Raw genomic sequence first — 17,455 nt, 5'->3', positions numbered from 1 at the left:
GCAGTCAAAAGATTTAAAATATGTTTTTAGTATGAAATGTGATGCACTATGCCACAAAGTCATACATGAGTATAGAAAACAAAGTGGGCATGATTGGGCATGATTCAAGAACTCACAATCATCAGAAACATTAACAAGTCTAGTGGACTTCTTCACTATCCAGAGGTCACAAATAGAAACTCTAGGAGAAGTGCATTTAAAATAAATTTTAAAGGAGGCATTTTATACATAAACTCTATGGGAGTCTGGGACAAGCCTGAAGACTGTGTTATCAAAGCTAATATATTGGCTTAATTAGAGAAGTAGCTGGTTGAGATCCTCAGATCAATTAGCAGTCAAGCATCCAAATGATATAGATAGATTTTAAATTATGGCATAGGCTGGAACAGTTATTGCGCCAGTAACACTTCAGTGAGATGTTACATATCCCATAAATATTAAATTTTGAGGTTCATTTTTGTTTTCAACTAATGTGATTGAAAATTATTTATTTCAACCACAGATAGAAGCAGACCTGGGATATCCTGGAGGAAAAGCAAGAATTATTCATAAAGAGTCAGACATCATAACTGCATTTGCTATCAATAAGGTAAGAGGGCGCTGGGGAATTTTACGGATTACTTTGTACCCACAGGTTTTTATTAAAATATATATCGGAAAATAAATCATCATATAAGGGGAAGAGAGTAGAACCTTCACATTCTTTTTGTCTTTTTGTGTTCAGGCTAATCGGAATTGCATAGCAATAGCTTCAACTCAAAATATTCAGGAACTGGATGTCTCTGCAATTCTAGCTACTCAGATATTAACCTGGATTGATGATGACGTAGATCTGGAGAACAAAGGGTAAGAAATTAGTTTTGAAAACACATTTTATAGACACAGGAAAGAAAAAAAATATCCTTTTCTCAGCCTCGCTCATCTGGGTTTCATTTAGGATGGGAAATTAAAAGGCAATTGATAAGTGTTTGTTCCACTGATTAGTGTTGTACTCTATTTCTGTGGCTGTCTAAGAGAACTCACTCAATATCTAATGCTTAATACAGTAACATTTATCTACAAGGATGTGGGGTATTTTTCATTTTCTCTTTTTGAGAGTTTCCCATAGAATAGTTTTGTTTATAGAAAAAAAAAGACATTTATTTTGCTCAGATTTACAGATAGTGGCTGTGAAATATTTGCACTGAAGTTAAGGAAATGAAATTTAAGTCTTTGTAGGACAAAATCATCTGTGGATGAGCAAAGACAATCAGTTTATTAAAAGAGATTGAGAAGCAAATCCTTTCAATTACATTTGAAATTTTGCATTTAAAATACCATAAAGGGGGTTATTTTTCCAAGCTTGCTTTTAAGGGTGCTAAACTATGGCACTGCTGTAATTTGTATTTAATGTAGGATTTCTTTGGAAAACGTTGTGTTCCCTTGTGTATTCTGTTGTTTTCATTCCTGATTTTTAGAAACGATGATTTCTTGGTGATCCATGCACGTGACGATTATGGCACAATACAGGGTTCTACCCCATATACTCCCAGCAGCCCTGGGACCCCTATTAACATGCCTTGGCTTGGCAGTGTTCAGACTGGCAGGGGAGCATCTGTGGTGAGTGTCAGCTTGGGCAATGTCATCCTTCATTTCCTACATTATTTTCAAAAGAATGAACATTTTATAAAAGCATTATTCAAGTTTTTGAAGGTGTATTACTTCCTTCATGAATTTGACAACAATAGTGGGTACCCTGGGCTTCCCCTGTTGTACAACCAGGAATGGTGCTCAGTTGGGCATGTGTTCTGTCCTGCAGTTCAGACACTGCTGATACGAGACTGAGCTGAGACCTAACTGACCATGACTAATAATTTCAAAGTGAGAGCAGATGGATTGCCACACAACAGCAAGCCTCTGTGATTCACCAAAGACAGGACATCCTAACTATAATTTCAAGAAATCTATATCACAATTTCCTATCTTCAATTTAGACCGAGCATTGTGTTCTATAAAGAAAAATGCTTACAGCTGTGATATGTATTAAATATGGCTCCAGTTTAACTGTTTCTTGAAATCTTTTTCATTTAAAGAGTTTTTAGTTCTGTGAATCCTGTCATAATTCTTTAGGTCCATCATTATTTACCCCTGGTGCAATTGGATAGAAACAGAAGTGATTTTAATATAATTTAACCATTGTGCTGAAATATGTAGGCTATGAAAATGAAATGATACAATGGCACGGATTGTCCTCCCATTCATTTAATCAGGGTGTGTGATGTTTTGTGCTGATGTCTTGGGACATCACTGCCTTATCAGAATTAAGCAGCACTACTCCACAAGGCAAATAATGTTGGTAAAAGGAGAGTAAGAATTAATCTTCAGTAAATAAACCAGTGGACTCCCATTCTGTTTTCAAAGCTAAAGCTCTTTTCAGTAGAAGTATTTTAAAAATACATTTTAAAATGTTTTCTAATAGAATACGTACCCCATTGATATTTATTTATGAACACTACCAAAGACCTACATTTTGGTGGTATGTTATCCCATGCTGTTTCTTAAAATATATATAATAACTTTTTTGTTTTAATTGATTTAATAAATATGTTTTCACATTGTAGAATACCATGACTTCTCAGGTCTTTTAAGACATTTGATCTTTTTATATTCCTCAAAATGGTACTATTTACAGTTTCAGTTATTATTTACAATGATGAGAGTAATGATTTTGGTGATGAACGGAAATAAGTTTCCTAGAGGTTTCTTAAAATCAGTTTTAGGGTTTTTCTAAGTTTTATCTACTTTCTAGTTTATATTTCATATTTTGTAGGATTGTTTTGTTTGTACATCAAACATTTCTGTCAAGTTACACAGCATTTCTTAGATCGTGATTGCTTACAGTATATAGAGAATTAACTGCATTAACCTTAAATTCAGTAATCTGAACCATAGTATTTGTTTTAAAGACCACTAGGTGGTGCCAGATAGAGATAAGCTAGTTTTAAATAAGGGTTCATAAAACTGTTAAATAATTATTGCAGAGTGGATACTTGGTATATTTTGCTTGAATGCCCATATCTATGTACTATAGATAGTACAGTCAGCCTATAGATATTGATGTTGTTCATTTGTACAAACAAGTAAATGCATGATGTAATTATAACACGATTCACAAATAAAACTACTGTATTATAGTTTTGTGTTTAGAATAAAATAAAATAATACCAATCTTTACATCAGAATCTATAAAGTGAGTGTAAAATTGGAAAACTTTATTAAACTCTTTTTGTATTTGATTTAAACGTGATATAACAATTCTAAAGAGAATATTAGCACTGTATTGGTACAAAGGAGCTTATATTGAGTCTATAAATTCAGTATCAGTTATATTCCAAAACATTGTTAAAGTCTTAAGACACCCTTGAGTAAATAAAAAAAAATGGTAGGGATCTTCATTATAATCCAGGATGTATTACAAAACTAAAACTGTTCAGAGAACAGGAGACATTTCACTGCCTGGAATGTATTGCATCAAGTCACCACCTATCTATCACTGAGTGATATCATAGTGATGATAATACTTGACTGTCCACATGTGGGTGGGTATGGGATAATCTGAGGGGTCATCAATTTACTGACCACACAATTCCCTCTTGGTTATCTGTGGGACCAAACCTTAACTAAAACACTAGTATGTTTTCTCTGCTGCTGTGGTCTCTTTGTAATAGGACAATATGCAAAACAATCAGATAGCCTGCTAGTGCACAACTTCAAATATTTCTGTTGTCTTCATGTATACTACGTTTTGGTGTTCCTTTGTTTTATCTGTTGGATTCACTGCTTAACAGTAGTCCCAATTTACAGAATCTGTACATTTTGTTGTACAAAACTATCTACACTACTTTTTTCTATTTCTAACCTTAAAGGGCATGTAAAACTTATGGTGTAGTGCCGTTGAATACATAAACAAATTTTCACCTCTGTTGTACAGTACAGCTGCATTCTTAACAGGTTGATTTTGACTAGTATGAAAATAAGTACTTCAGAAAACAGGTTTGATGAGCAAATGTTTTGATGTTCATTCACTGTCAAACGGTAATAAATGTTACGTGCCCTCAATCGCTTCTTCAAAAGCCACAGGTCCTCGTTCCACTTGCGGAGAGAGGGATGGTGTTGTGTTGTCACAAAGGCATACCTTACCCTTTCTCTCTGCCAAATCAGTGCCTAATTGCACAGCATGGCGAATTGCTGTGGTACAGTAGTGCTCTCTGCAGTAAGCATTTAATCTAATACATCTAAAAATAGGTTCATTAAGCTATGTGCATGTTTATCACAGCACTAATTGAAATGGCCGTTTTCTCAGGGTTGGCGAAGTTCAGTTTGAGGTGGCTCATGTGCTCCCAGGAGGCATGGAAGGCATGTAATGCTCCCTGTTCCCTGTTCCTCAATGTTTGTTACCGTCCCTGCTCCTTTTTTTAGTTAAACCATTTCTGTTTACCTCTGTTTCCTTTACATGCCTCTTCCTCTGTGTTGCTAATCATTCACTATTCAGGAAAATTCAGCTAAATTAAATGGGATCAGAAAGGATTTGACAAAAAAGGAGGTAAGACTAGTTTCAGGAGCACATATAATGCAGGTATGTGTAGATGGTGCTTAAAGTAAAAAGGTCTGGCCATTTGCTATGTGTTCAGTGAGGCAGGGTCATTCTAGTGATGGGTGAAAGTGCTAATGCATTATGTCAGACTTGTGATGTTCTATGTGCCTTATTTTGTGAATGCCATCATCCACCTTTGCACTGACCTTTATTTTGAGTGCTGAGTGTCCATTCTCATTAATCAGTATGTCATGACAGATTTGTTTTCAATGCTGTATCGTTTCATTCTTTGCTAGCTACTGTATGTCCGCTCTTTATGTAAGTAGTGAACATTCTGTTGAAATTATGCTAGCATTTCTTCTCTTTTTTTAATAGATGATCAAAAGGAATATAAATAATGTGAGAAGAATGGCATCCCACCCAACCTTACCATATTGTAAGCAATTAATTTTTCTTTCTATCTTCTAAAACACATTTCTAAATCTTTTGGTCCTCTTGCTAAAGTAGCTACAAACCCTTTTTTTGAGATGTTAAAACTACTACTAATGATGCTTGAACAGAGGTGTTATTTCGTACATGAAGTTTTGTTTGATGAATGACCTGCCAAACTGTCAGCTGACAGCTTGTGGTATTTTTCTCGTTGATTGCATGGTGCTCACAACTGTAGGTGCCAGAATGATAGATGGCAACTTTTACATTGTATACAGATAGAGCATATCCATACCTTTTGCAATGAGATATGTTTACTCAGTTTGGCACAGTCCTTAAAAATTGATCCTTATTGTTCTTGAGATGTTGTCTTTCTTTGTTATGTAATAATAAAATTTAGGAGGAAGGTATAACAAAGTGTGTGGTTACTTTTCTGTTTAGCTATGACGATTCAATAACCTGCATTTGTGTATATTTTGCTAATTGTGTGTGGTTGCTTCTTGTACACAGTTCTTTAATTGTATTTTGTTTGTATTATTGCAAAGCATTTTTGTGAGATAAAAAATGCTGTACATTCTACATGAATGGTATCATTTTATTCACAAGCAGTCTAGATGAGAACATTTTGAGTTGTGATATGGACTTGATCTTTGATTGTTTACAATGATTTTCTCAAATGTGACAGATCTGACAGGGGCACAGGACGGCAGTGTCCGCATGTTTGAGTGGGGGCACTCCCAGCAGATAATTTGTTTCCGCAGTCCAGGGAACTCCAGGGTGACCAGGATTAGGTTTAATTATCAGGGCAACAAGGTACTTCCTTCTTTTCTAATGTTTTTGTGTCTGCTGTACTCTCAACTACTTGATTAATGAGACCTTAAACACAAGGTTTTTGTCTGAGACAGTTTGTTGATGTTATGGGTGATATATGTCATTAACGTTATTTATTCCTCTAATATTAGTGAGATTTTTGATAATACATGATATAGAGGAATTATACATTTCTAGCCAGTGCATATTCCTGACTGGCATAGTATACATATGAGCGTTCAGATCATTTTGAGCTAAAGAATATTATTAAAAGGTTAAAAGTAAATTATTAGGAATTAAAAAAGAGGTTCATTTTTATCATTTTGTTTACTTTATAATATACAGTACACTGCTGTCAAGTTTTGTGAATCCAAAATATAATGAATATAATTATGATAATAACAATTTAATATCATGATACTCTTGTGTAGCTGAAACCTGTTTTTTTCTTAAATAATCCAAAAGGTTTAGTTTAACTAATTTGAACTTTTTGAAATGCAGTTGTATATGAAGTAGAAAAAATGATTGGTTAAGAATCAGTATATGTGAGATAATGATAACTGATAACTGTTTACTTTGCTCAGTTAACGGGGTAATGAAAACCAGGCTTCAAATAATTGGGTAAGAAGGAAACAAGGACTAACTTTTGGCAACCATGTGTTACAGTATACGTATGACAGAAACTTTGTGAATTTGATCTTCATCACAGACGTTCATAGAAATACATCATTCCACAAACAAAAAATATTTCTGAAGAAATCAGAAAAAGAATAGTTGATGGTCATCATCTCTGGAGAGGTTGTCAAGACATATTTGTAAAACATCTGGGTCACCATCCATCCACAATTATACAGTCTTGAAATGAAAAATTTTGAAGATCAGGGTGATCCTACCAGGGACTGGACTGGTCATCTTTCAAAGATCTCCCGAAAAACATCTTGGGAAATCATCCATCAGTCTCAAAGAAACCAGAGTAACATCTTATGATGTGCAGGCTTCTCTCACTGTAATTAACGTCATCAACCATCAGAAAACAACTGAATGGAAATGGTTTTCTGGATAGCCAGGAATAAGCTTTTTCTCTCTACAAAGAACATTGGTGCCTGATCACTGGAAAAAGCATTCTCTGGACAAATTAATCAAAAGTTGAACTTTCAGCCCCAATAAGAAATAGTTTTTTATGGCACAGACCAAACACTACCTTCCAACAGATGAAGCTCAACCATGCTGGAGGCAGTATCGTGTTTTGGCAGTATCACGCTTTGCTTTCTCAGGATCCAGACTCATTCATGTTTGGACTTCATAGTTCCATCAGTGGGGATCGTCATGTATTGGCAATTTGTAAAGAAGAATGTCAGAGCATCCATTTGTCAGCAGAAGCTGAGCAGAGAGTGTGTCATGCAGCAAAACAATGATCCTAAACATACAAGAAAATGTACAAAAGAAAGGCTTACACAGAATAAATTTAGCTTTTTTTTGTCCAGACCTAAACCCCACTGAAATGTGACAGCAGGACCAAACTGAGCTGTTCATGGAATAAAAGTTTTCCTTACCCTTAGACATGATTTGTTCTCTTGGGTATATACTTAAAATACTGATAGAAAGTCTAGACAAATATTATCTATATTTTTATCAGGACTTTGATATAGATCAAATTATGATTATGTCTCAAATAAATGGCAATTTACACTTACCTAGGACGTTCACAATTTTTTTCTTCTTTTTGTTCTGCCCTTTTTGATATTTATTTTACTTTTAACACAGTTCGGCATTGTTGATGCAGATGGAGCTTTGAGACTTTGGCAGACCAGTACAATAGGAAGTACACCAAAGCCATATCTGGTAAGCAGAATTAGCCTTTCAGCTGTGCTTAGGGCAATGAATCGGTTGACTTGTTTCTTTCAAATAAATTGTATTTTTTTCCATAGACTTTGCAGTGTCACAACAAAACTGCCAATGACTTTGTTTTCGTGGGCTCATCTTCTTTGATAGCAACAGCAGGACAGTCCAGTGATAACAGGTATGGTGGTATACATAAAGGCACTAAGATAATGCTTTAACATACAAATAACATTAAGAGTGTTGTAGGCTGCTAATATCAGTTCACATACATTGCTGAAATCACTTTATAAGTATTGATGCCATTTGTTAGAAAAATATACAGATTTTCCTCACTGCTATGTTTATAATGATGTTTTTCTTGTTTTCCCTTAGGAATGTATGTCTGTGGGATACACTAGTCTCTCCTGTCAACAGTCTTGTGCATGGTAAATAAATCCTTTACAGACTGAATATTGGAAAATATGCAACATCTTTTTCAGGGGTTATTCGAAATATCTGCTGCCTCTTTATTTTTTTTCTAGTTGTTTTACTTATGATTTTTCAAGTAGACATACGTTGAGCACAATAGATCCACTGAATAGTAACTTGATTTTCTGTTGTGTCATCATGGTCAAAGTTGTATATCCTGGGCTTTGTTGCTGGGAACCTGTTGATTTATTTTGCTCTTCATATACACAAATCTGTTTTTCATTTTACTCTACCTGTTCAATAGTGTAGCAATAATTAACATGGATTTTTTCATTTTTTGATCCTGAGGTGCAGCATTAGGTTGAAAATTTTTGTCAAAGCAAATCACAAATAGAGTATTTACTTTAGTAGTGCCTTCCTCAGTTTACAGAGATAAAAAGTCATTTGTCATGTTTGCACTGTAACAAATGTTTGTCTTAGATAAGTCTAGAAGCTGATACTTTGATGCTAGATTGTTTGGTAGTCTACATTAATGGGACAAATTACATTTACAACATATGTTTGTAACTTTATAACAAACTAGAGTTTCCTAGGTAACATGAATTGCTTAAATGATGATAGCATTATTAAAACAATATGTGCCTTTCCATGCTGTATTCAGGGAGTGGATAATGATGATCCATACTTTATATAGACAAGAAATTCAGCTTTCCTAGTTTACCAATCTATTCAGAGAAGTGTACTTTAAAATAAAGTCATTAAATGCATGTGAATTACCATTTTGGTGAGTTGTTATCAATGTTTTCACACTAGTTTCTGATTATAAAGAAATTATTCAGAGACAAATCTGTAAACACTCTATTGTTTTATGTAAGGAAGAAAATTCTTAGTTTTTCTTTTAATTTACTGTTCTAGCTTTCACCTGCCATGACAGTGGAGCAACGGTGCTCTCATATGCCCCAAAGCACCAGGTGTTGATCTCAGGTGGAAGAAAAGGTTTCATCTATGTGTTTGACCTGTGCCAGAAGCAACAGAGACAGACCTTCCAGGCCCATGACTCTCCTGTTAAAGCTGTTGCTGTTGATCCCACAGAAGAGTACTTTATTACTGGGTCTGCAGAGGGCAACATAAAGGTAATTCTGGAATACTCTAGTACAATTTTCATACAAGGACAGTGTTTTACTCTCTAAGGGGATCTCATGTCACTTGCCACCTGCACATTTCATCATTATGTTTTATTTCTACAAATCTATAGAGTTGCTATAACTCCATATATTTGTGAGTCCAGCTCACATTCCTATGGCTCTACAGTAACTAGCCATGTCTCCACGAGGGCTGAAACTGCTGCCAGAGCTGTCTATATGTGCTATGGACAACTATTGTGTCCCTTGCCTCTAATTAATTAGGTACTTACCTTATTATTCCTGATATTTCTTCTGGTGTTTAAGTTCTGCTTCATCCACTGCTCAGGACTCAGTGTTACAGATTATTCCCTGAGTCTCTGGCATGTTTACTAACACTGCTTCCCTTCCTGTTTAGCGCTTCTGTTGTGGATGCGATCCCAGTTTGTTCCAGTTTTGACCAATTGTGTACTGACCCTCGCTCCTACGTTTGACCGTGTTCTCAGATTCCCTTTGGCTTGTTTATCTACCGTCTTCCCGGTCCAGCTATTGGATTCATTCTCCCGTCCTTAGGCCACTGCACACCCCTGCTTAGTGCAGAAATATAAGAGAATGACTGAGCCAATCATGAATGTAGCAGGCAAAGGCGATATGCTGTGCAATCCTACCTGTCAGCCTTCAGCTATGGGATTGTAACAGATGGGCCTGAGAGAACTAGCTTGCTCGCCACACAGTTGATGCCATGAAGCAGGCAGAGTTTCGGCTCAGTGCTGAATTGCTCATTGTTGCTTCAGTGGCAGCCCCAGCTCTGCTCTTTCAGTTCTGCCCCTTGGTCCTGAGGTTTTTGTGAGAAGAGTTATATCTTGCTGTTTGACCTGAACACTGTAACTCCCAGTGGTTTGACTCCTGCTTGCTCCAAAGTGCATGTTTTAGTGCCAGAGTTTGCAGCAACTTCTCACTTTACACAGCCATCTGTGATTGCAGAGTATATTGTGGAAGATGAGCCAAAAGATCTGTCGTCTTAAGGAAGAAGCGTTGATTAGTCCCAACACTGCCAACCTGACCTCTCCATGAAATCTCTGGAGTTTGATGCTTAAGGGCAGGGAGTACAGCCATGTTTATGACAGTGATTTAGCTGTGTTGTGGCAGCCACTTACGTCATCCTCGCCTATCTCCCTATCTTGGTTGGCCATTGAGGAAACAAGTCACCTGGAGCCTTGAAGCAACCTGGTGTCAGTTTACAACCATGGTTGGTCCAGGTGCTCTTCAGTATAAATACTCAGACCTGACAGTGAAACAACAAAGAGAAACAAGAGAAACAAAGGGAGCTCAGAGCTCTTTCATTGAGTTTAGACACTGAGCCCCTTGAGCTCCATTTCTTTGTTTCCCTTGTTTCGCTTTGTTGGTACTCTGACTCCTGCTTGCTTACTATTACCTTGTCTCCCGGATCACCCCTTGGCTTTGTGTTGACTCCTGTGTTTTTCTTATCTCAGACCATGGCTTGTCGTCTCCGCGATCTATCTCTTGGTGTTTTGTTGCATTGTCTTCCCAGTTAAGGCCCATGCTTGTTTTGGATAACTACTCAACTGTGTTTGTGTGCATCACACTCTGGTTTCCCAGCCTGCTACAGCAACACACTCTCAGTGCACCCATGCTCAGGCTTCACCCAGTGCCCCCATGCTTGTGGATTAATAATAATAATAATAATAATAATAATAATAATTGCTTACACTTATATAGCACTTTTCTGGACACTCCACTCAAAGCGCTTTACAGGTAATGGGGACTCCCCTCCACCACCACCAATGTGCAGCATCCACCTGGATGATTGAGCTACAAGTCTCACCTCAGTAGCATGACATTACTATTGCTTATTATTTTCTTAATACTTACCTTTTCCAGTTTAAGGTATTGTCACCACTAAGACCTACAGTATCTCATAAACAATTCTAGGAGTTTTAGGAGCAAGTCCTATGACTTTTTCAACACATATTGGGCTATTTTCTTTTCATAGCATCACTTAAAGGATATCCTACCATACCGATGTGCACAATTGGTAAAGTCCTGGCTTTCCTTCCAGGATTTACTGTTTTCAATCTATTCGTTTTCTGAATCGAGATTGAGTAGGAACTTGCTAAGAATAAATATTCTGCATGTTCTAATATCTAAATACTACCTTTTCCTCTTTCAAAGATTTGGAGTTTATCGACTCATCGTCTGATTCATACCTTCCTCAATGAACATGCTCGGCAGTCCATCTTTAGAAACATCGGGACTGGGGTCATGCAGATAGAGGCCGGTCCTGCAAACCACATCTTTTCTTGTGGAGCTGATGGCACAATGAAGATGAGGATTCTTCCTGACCGCTTTAGCACAATGAATGGTGACTGGAAAAATGATGTGAAACTAATTCTATAACGTCTAAACTGTACTTCTCTGAGAGTGCAGTCATCATAGATCACATTTAAACGTGCAATGTGTTATATATCGTACACTTATGCCACAAATTATTTCAAATAATCTGCTGATTTTGGGTTGTTTAAAAGGTGATGCATCTTGAAAGCACTGATGCCTTATGAGAATTGGAAGTGGTACAGAACTTTGATTTATGACAGTAGTATAGTTATAGCAAAAAAAAAGTAAAAGGTTTATGCTGCTTTTTCTTAATTTTTAAAATGGTGTCAAGGAATATGCACACAAATTCTACATGTATTTTTAATTATAATATGTAAAAAGAAAAAACTGTATATCAACATGTAATATCAGATTAAGTTAACTATATGAATTTTACTGTCTAAATTTTGAAGTAACTGATGTGACTAGGACTTTTATGCCTGCATAAAATTAAATTATGTGATATTGTAAAGTACACAAAAACAACTCGTCTTGTATTTCAGTTTATCTTACAGAATGAATCCAGTCTTTGGGGTCCAGTTTCCTATAATTGATTATTTGCTCTTGGAGTATTTCTGCACATTTAAACTTGTTAATACTGCAGTTTTTATTGTTTTAAATATTGTACCTAATCTCAGAAATCCTTGTTAGTTCAAACATTCTTTCAAATCTGTGGAAGCTTTGTTTGGAAGAAGTAAAATTTAAAATGCAAAAGTGAAAAAGTTCTTTTGAAAAGTCATGGATCTTTAAACCCCAAGATCGGCAATTATGAATATTGACACACTCGACAACAAAATGTGGACTCTATTCCAAAAGCTTAATGTTAGATCAAGATATTTTTACATTGTTTTCTGCATTGAACCACAGAGTTTGACTACATTTTTGAAGTACCTAAAAGACCTCTCCATGTTTGATTTAAGGATGAGTATTTTCTGTGAAAAATCACGTTTAAAGCATCAAATTCTGTTTTAATCATGATTATTACTCTTTTGTAAGAAGATTAATTTCATTTATCATTTATTCTTGTGGTCATTACACTTACATTGATAAGAATAAGGCAATTTTGCGGAGAGGCTTTTTGTCCCCTGTGAAAAACAGAAACAAAAATTTCTTTGGAAAAAATTCTGGTTATCTATGTTCTTAACTTACAGTAACAGCCCATCCCAAAGTAGCTGTTTGTCACTATTTACTGTATTCTCTTGAATGCATGAAATGTATGTGAACCAAGAATTGTTTACAGAGAATTACATTGTATAACAGTAGTATGTGATATCAAATAAGCTGGACCTTTCCCCTGTTTTCACCTGGACATGTATTGAGGTTCACAAACAAATGTGAAACTATATGATTTATATTATTAAGTACATTTGTTAAGGTTTTTTGATGTGTTCCCAACTTGGAAGTAGAATACCACTCAGTTCGTGCAAAAAAACGGATATGAAATTTACAATGATTGTTTTGTATTATCATTTTGTGTATGTGTATGAAGGGCTGGCTGCAATGCAACTAAAAACTAAAAAGAAAAAAATTGTAATGAACCTCAGGCTTTGGCTTTCTGACAATTATTTTTGTGAAAGACATTTCTTTTGAACTTTCTGCTATTTCAGTACATTTACTTGTATATTTAATAGAACAAAAATGTGCAAGCATTATAAATTAATCGGATTTGTAGATGTATAGAAGGAGGATTTAATAGTGTTATAACACTTGATAAAAGTGGACACTAGAACAATGGATCCTGAACAAGATAATTGTAGTAAGCTACAGTATAGTTCTAGTGTAATTTATACAAGTATTTTGGAAATGTAAATATGTGAGAAGCCTTATACAAAATACTTATGAATCATTTGTGTGCCTGCCATCTGCACTCTACATAATCTGTTAAGATCAATTATGGGTATAGATGGGGCCTGTTGTAATATAAAGAGTACAGTAACTAGCCAAACCTGTTGTTGAGATAGCAAAATGGACAATAGTGCTTCTTAATCTCAACCATTGTAAAACCTTAGTTTCTGATTTTCAAATTGTAATCTTGTAAAGGTACTGTAACTGTTTAATGTGTTCATAAATCAAGATCACAAACATTTAAATAAATATTTGAAAAGCGTTATACATTTAAAAGTTATTCTGTATCATTTTGTTATCCTTAGGATACATCTGACAATGAATTAACCCATAAAAGAGATAAAGGAATGGCCATGGGTTTAGAAACCAAATAGATAAAAGCAAAATCTGCAGATCAATGGCTACTGTAACATTTGGGTGCAGTTTGGTTATTGTTTATTGTACTGTAAGTGTCATCATTTGAAAGGCTGTCATTTTAAGTTTGCAGATAAAATCTATGTTCCAAGACCAAATAAAAACACATATGATAATAGTATCAATTCTTCTTCACTGTAACTCTGACTTTAAAAATGCCTTGGCAGTCCTGGTAGGATTTCTACAAATCTGAACACACACTACAGTATCTTTTCTTTCTACTTTTCAGCATGGAATTAACCCTTTGCAACTTATATCAGTGAAATGTTATAAGTTATATACGTTTTCATTCTAAAACAATAAAATTATAATTCAGAAATATAGATAAATCCTCATATAATGCTGAAAAAAATGCAATTGCTAATCACAACACTAAAAATCAGGGGAATTTAAATACCCATGTCCATGTAACAAAGCTAACAAAAATCCAAATAATGTTAAGAATGCTTAAAATTGCTTAAAGGCTGATTTTTTACATTTTTTGTGGTCTAAGACCCAAGGTGGCTGGTCCTGAAGAGCCACAGTCCAGCAAGACTGTGCTGTCAATTTCTAAATACACGGTGCCCTGTCATTTGGTCTAGGGGTTTAAAAACATTCTTGGCACAATCAAATAAGGTTCTCTTTAACAAAATAAAAAACTATAGTAACCAACTTAAAGCTAGTCAGAACATTAAGCACCCTTAGCCAGGCAAGGCATTTATTATAAAGTGTTCTAATTAAGTGTTTAAGGTCTTCATTAGAAAAACATACTCTTAGTTTTCCCTGTTCTAAAGTCCATGTTTTTATCTCTTTTTTTTTATTTACTTTTGAGGTTTCGTGAAAATAATTTTTCTTCTAATATCAAATACAGAAAGGTTACAAGGATGAGTGGCCAGTTGGCTTGTTTAGCTGACTAAATTTGCTTCTGCTGTCTGACTGTAAAGGTTTGCTGCTTTTCCTTGGAAGGTTTTTATTAGCTTACAATAATATAACTTTGTTTTCCAGTAAATGTATAGTTTAACATGACTGCCCCACAGTGCTGGTGCCCTGGGTTCAATTCCTGAGGTGCTATCTGGAGTTTGTACTAGTATGTTCTTTGTATTTATTTGGGTTTCTTCTATGTGCTCCGGTTTCCTCCCACAATCAAGGACATACAGTATGATAAGATTAATTGGCTTCTAAGAAAACTGGCCCTGACATGAGTGTGTGCGTTTGTATCTGTGTGCCCTGCATTGGAATGGTGTCCTGTCCTGGGTGTACCCTGCACCAATGCTTGCCAGGATAGACTCCGGCTCCCCCATGACCCTGTAGTGGATAAAGTAGTTAGAAAATGGATGGATGAAATGTGGGGTGCACATCTGCTGAACTCTTAAGTAAGGTATTTTTCTGTGTACATGGGTATTATAATGTGCAAAAAAGCACAGTAGTTAAAACAGCTGGAAGGAGAAGGTGATTAGGAGAATGTAGGGTCAAACCAGATGCAAATGGGTAAGGTTGTCTTGAAAGAAAGGTTTGTTGACTGTCTATAGTGTCTAGTTTTATTCTAAAGCATATCAGATGACTTTGATAAATATTAGCAATATAAAAAAAGCAATGTAATTTTGTTTAGTCTGTGTCTTTGCATGTGTGTGAATATTAGCTGTATTTCATAACATTAGCAGCAGAACTATCTAATAAGAATTCTAATTTTCTAAAGAAGCAACTACAACTGCTGTTTTTCCCTTATAAGGATTCATCAGTGTAGTAGTTGCATATATAAAAATATCTAGTATTTTGCAATAGTATTCAGACCCTTGAACAGTTTTCACATTGTTGCTTTAAAGGTTCCAGTCATGTCAGTTTGAAGTAGCAGTTTAATTATATGCATTACCTACTTCACACATTCAAACCCTGTTCAAAATTTTCAAACCCATTTGCTGTGGCAAAACTAAATTTAGATGCCAAAATTACCTAAAAAAACCATGTGATTAGTTAAGAGGGCTTTTGTCTGTGTGCAATAACCATGGTTCACATTATTTCAGAATAAATACACCTCTCTGCGAGATCCGTCAGTGAATTTCAAGCATGAAAACAGTTCAGCGATATATTTGCATAAAGACAAGGGGCAGCAGAAGTTTATATAAATATTTCAAAGACCTTTATAATTTCTTTGAACATGGTAAAATTGATCATTAAGCAGTGGAAGTCACCCACTACCTTGTTGACCCTCCAAGCTGAGAAGTCAGGCAAGGAGGAATCTGCTTTGGTGACTTTGAAAGAGCTACAGAGTTCAGTGGCAAAAATGGGAGAAAATGTCCATGGGTTATGAATATCAAGGTCAATCCTGCAAAGTGTTTCCACAAATCACCAAAGTGACACTGCAAACCCATGGCAAAGGGTTTTGTGGTTAGTCAAGACAAAATTGGGACTACCTCTAATACAAAAGCAACATAGTGCATTGCTTAGTCAACACCACCCCTGCTATCAAGAATGGTGGTGGCTGCATTATGTTATATGGTAGCTCTGGTTCACATCAGCAGGGCCTCGAAACCTTGTCAAGAGATGAGAAGATAGATGGAGAAATGTACATGTACTGAGAATTCTTGAAGGGAAAACTGCTTCAGACCTAAAACAGGGACAAAACTTTACCTTTCAGTGGGAGAAACTCAAGACCAAAGCTACACAGGAGTGGCGTAAGAATACAAAGGTGAATGTTGCTGAATGGCCTAGTCACACTCCTGACTTGAGTCCTATTGGCACTCTGGAAAAACCTGATGATTGGTGAAATGTATTTCTTTAAGCACTAGTTTAAAGATATTTAAAGAACATTTAGTTATTTAAACTTTAAACTAAAAAAAAAACATTAGTTATCTTTAGAAAATTGTCACAAAATGGGACGCCATAGGAAAAGAGAATATATTTGCAAGGCAATGTATGCATTAATCCTTCACAATATATTTATTTGTATATAACAATTATATTTATAAATATTGTGAAGCAAAAAACGATTCTATTTTTTTTTTCAAAATCAGTACTGCATGCCTGAATTGCATCTATAAATGTTGTTCCCAATAAGTAAAAAATGCACAAGATCACAACTCTCACCCCTGCAATAGTTTTTGTCTTAAGAAGGTATTTTGATCAGAAATGATTGAATAGAGGTAGAGTCAGTTAGTTGTCTTTTCCTGTGCAATGATACAGCATCTTTGTTTTTACAGCATAAGGTTCATGGGAAGGATGTTTTATAAAGTATATTAAAGTACACCATTTGTAAGGGGATTCCTTACAAATTTATAAACTGAGCGGGCTGCTGAATTAATCTTAAAATAATTTGTGAAGTCATTCTTGTTAATTATTGTGTAAATATTAGTCAAAATGAACATTTTAATTATAGTTTTCAATAAGGTTGAATGTTAGGGTCTCACTCCACTGTGATTATACAGTATGCGTTTCTTATTGACTGATTTAAAATACAAAACCGTACGTTTTATGTGGTAATATCAGATAATAATCAGAGCGGCTAAACAGAAAGCTCAAATCGTATTTTTTCCCCCAAATATTTTTTAATCATGAGGCGCCCACTGGTTTTAAAACGAGAATAATTTCGTCACATAGATTGGCAATAATAGTTGTCAGTCGGGTGTTGGGGCTGCGGGAGAGG

General features: G+C 35.5%; 1 protein-coding gene across 13 annotated transcripts in view; it reads left to right on the top strand.

Annotated features, from left to right (window-relative positions):
• The window catches only part of LOC102698395 (Dmx-like 1), a 91,234-nt gene extending 77,536 nt beyond the window's left edge, over positions 1-13,698 (top strand). For 8 of the 13 annotated variants that reach the window (XM_069187239.1, XM_069187245.1, XM_069187244.1 and 5 more), the window contains 11 exons: positions 503-589; positions 725-846; positions 1,458-1,599; positions 4,532-4,582; positions 4,949-5,009; positions 5,688-5,815; positions 7,577-7,654; positions 7,741-7,832; positions 8,027-8,079; positions 8,978-9,195; positions 11,377-13,698. In XM_069187239.1, the coding sequence (XP_069043340.1) occupies positions 503-589; positions 725-846; positions 1,458-1,599; positions 4,532-4,582; positions 4,949-5,009; positions 5,688-5,815; positions 7,577-7,654; positions 7,741-7,832; positions 8,027-8,079; positions 8,978-9,195; positions 11,377-11,601 (1,257 nt within the window). In that variant the 3' untranslated portion in view covers positions 11,602-13,698. The remainder of the gene's footprint in view (positions 1-502; positions 590-724; positions 847-1,457; positions 1,600-4,531; positions 4,583-4,948; positions 5,010-5,687; positions 5,816-7,576; positions 7,655-7,740; positions 7,833-8,026; positions 8,080-8,977; positions 9,196-11,376) is intronic. The other 5 variants (XM_069187248.1, XM_069187247.1, XM_069187246.1 and 2 more) reach the window with 1 other exon arrangement.
• The last annotated feature ends 3,757 nt before the right edge of the window (positions 13,699-17,455 follow it).

The sequence above is a fragment of the Lepisosteus oculatus genome, chromosome 3 (genome assembly GCF_040954835.1).
Source record: "Lepisosteus oculatus isolate fLepOcu1 chromosome 3, fLepOcu1.hap2, whole genome shotgun sequence".
Classification (NCBI taxonomy): domain Eukaryota; kingdom Metazoa; phylum Chordata; class Actinopteri; order Semionotiformes; family Lepisosteidae; genus Lepisosteus; species Lepisosteus oculatus.
Note: the sequence above shows the minus strand (reverse complement) of the source record. Positions and strands in the feature narration are given on the sequence as shown.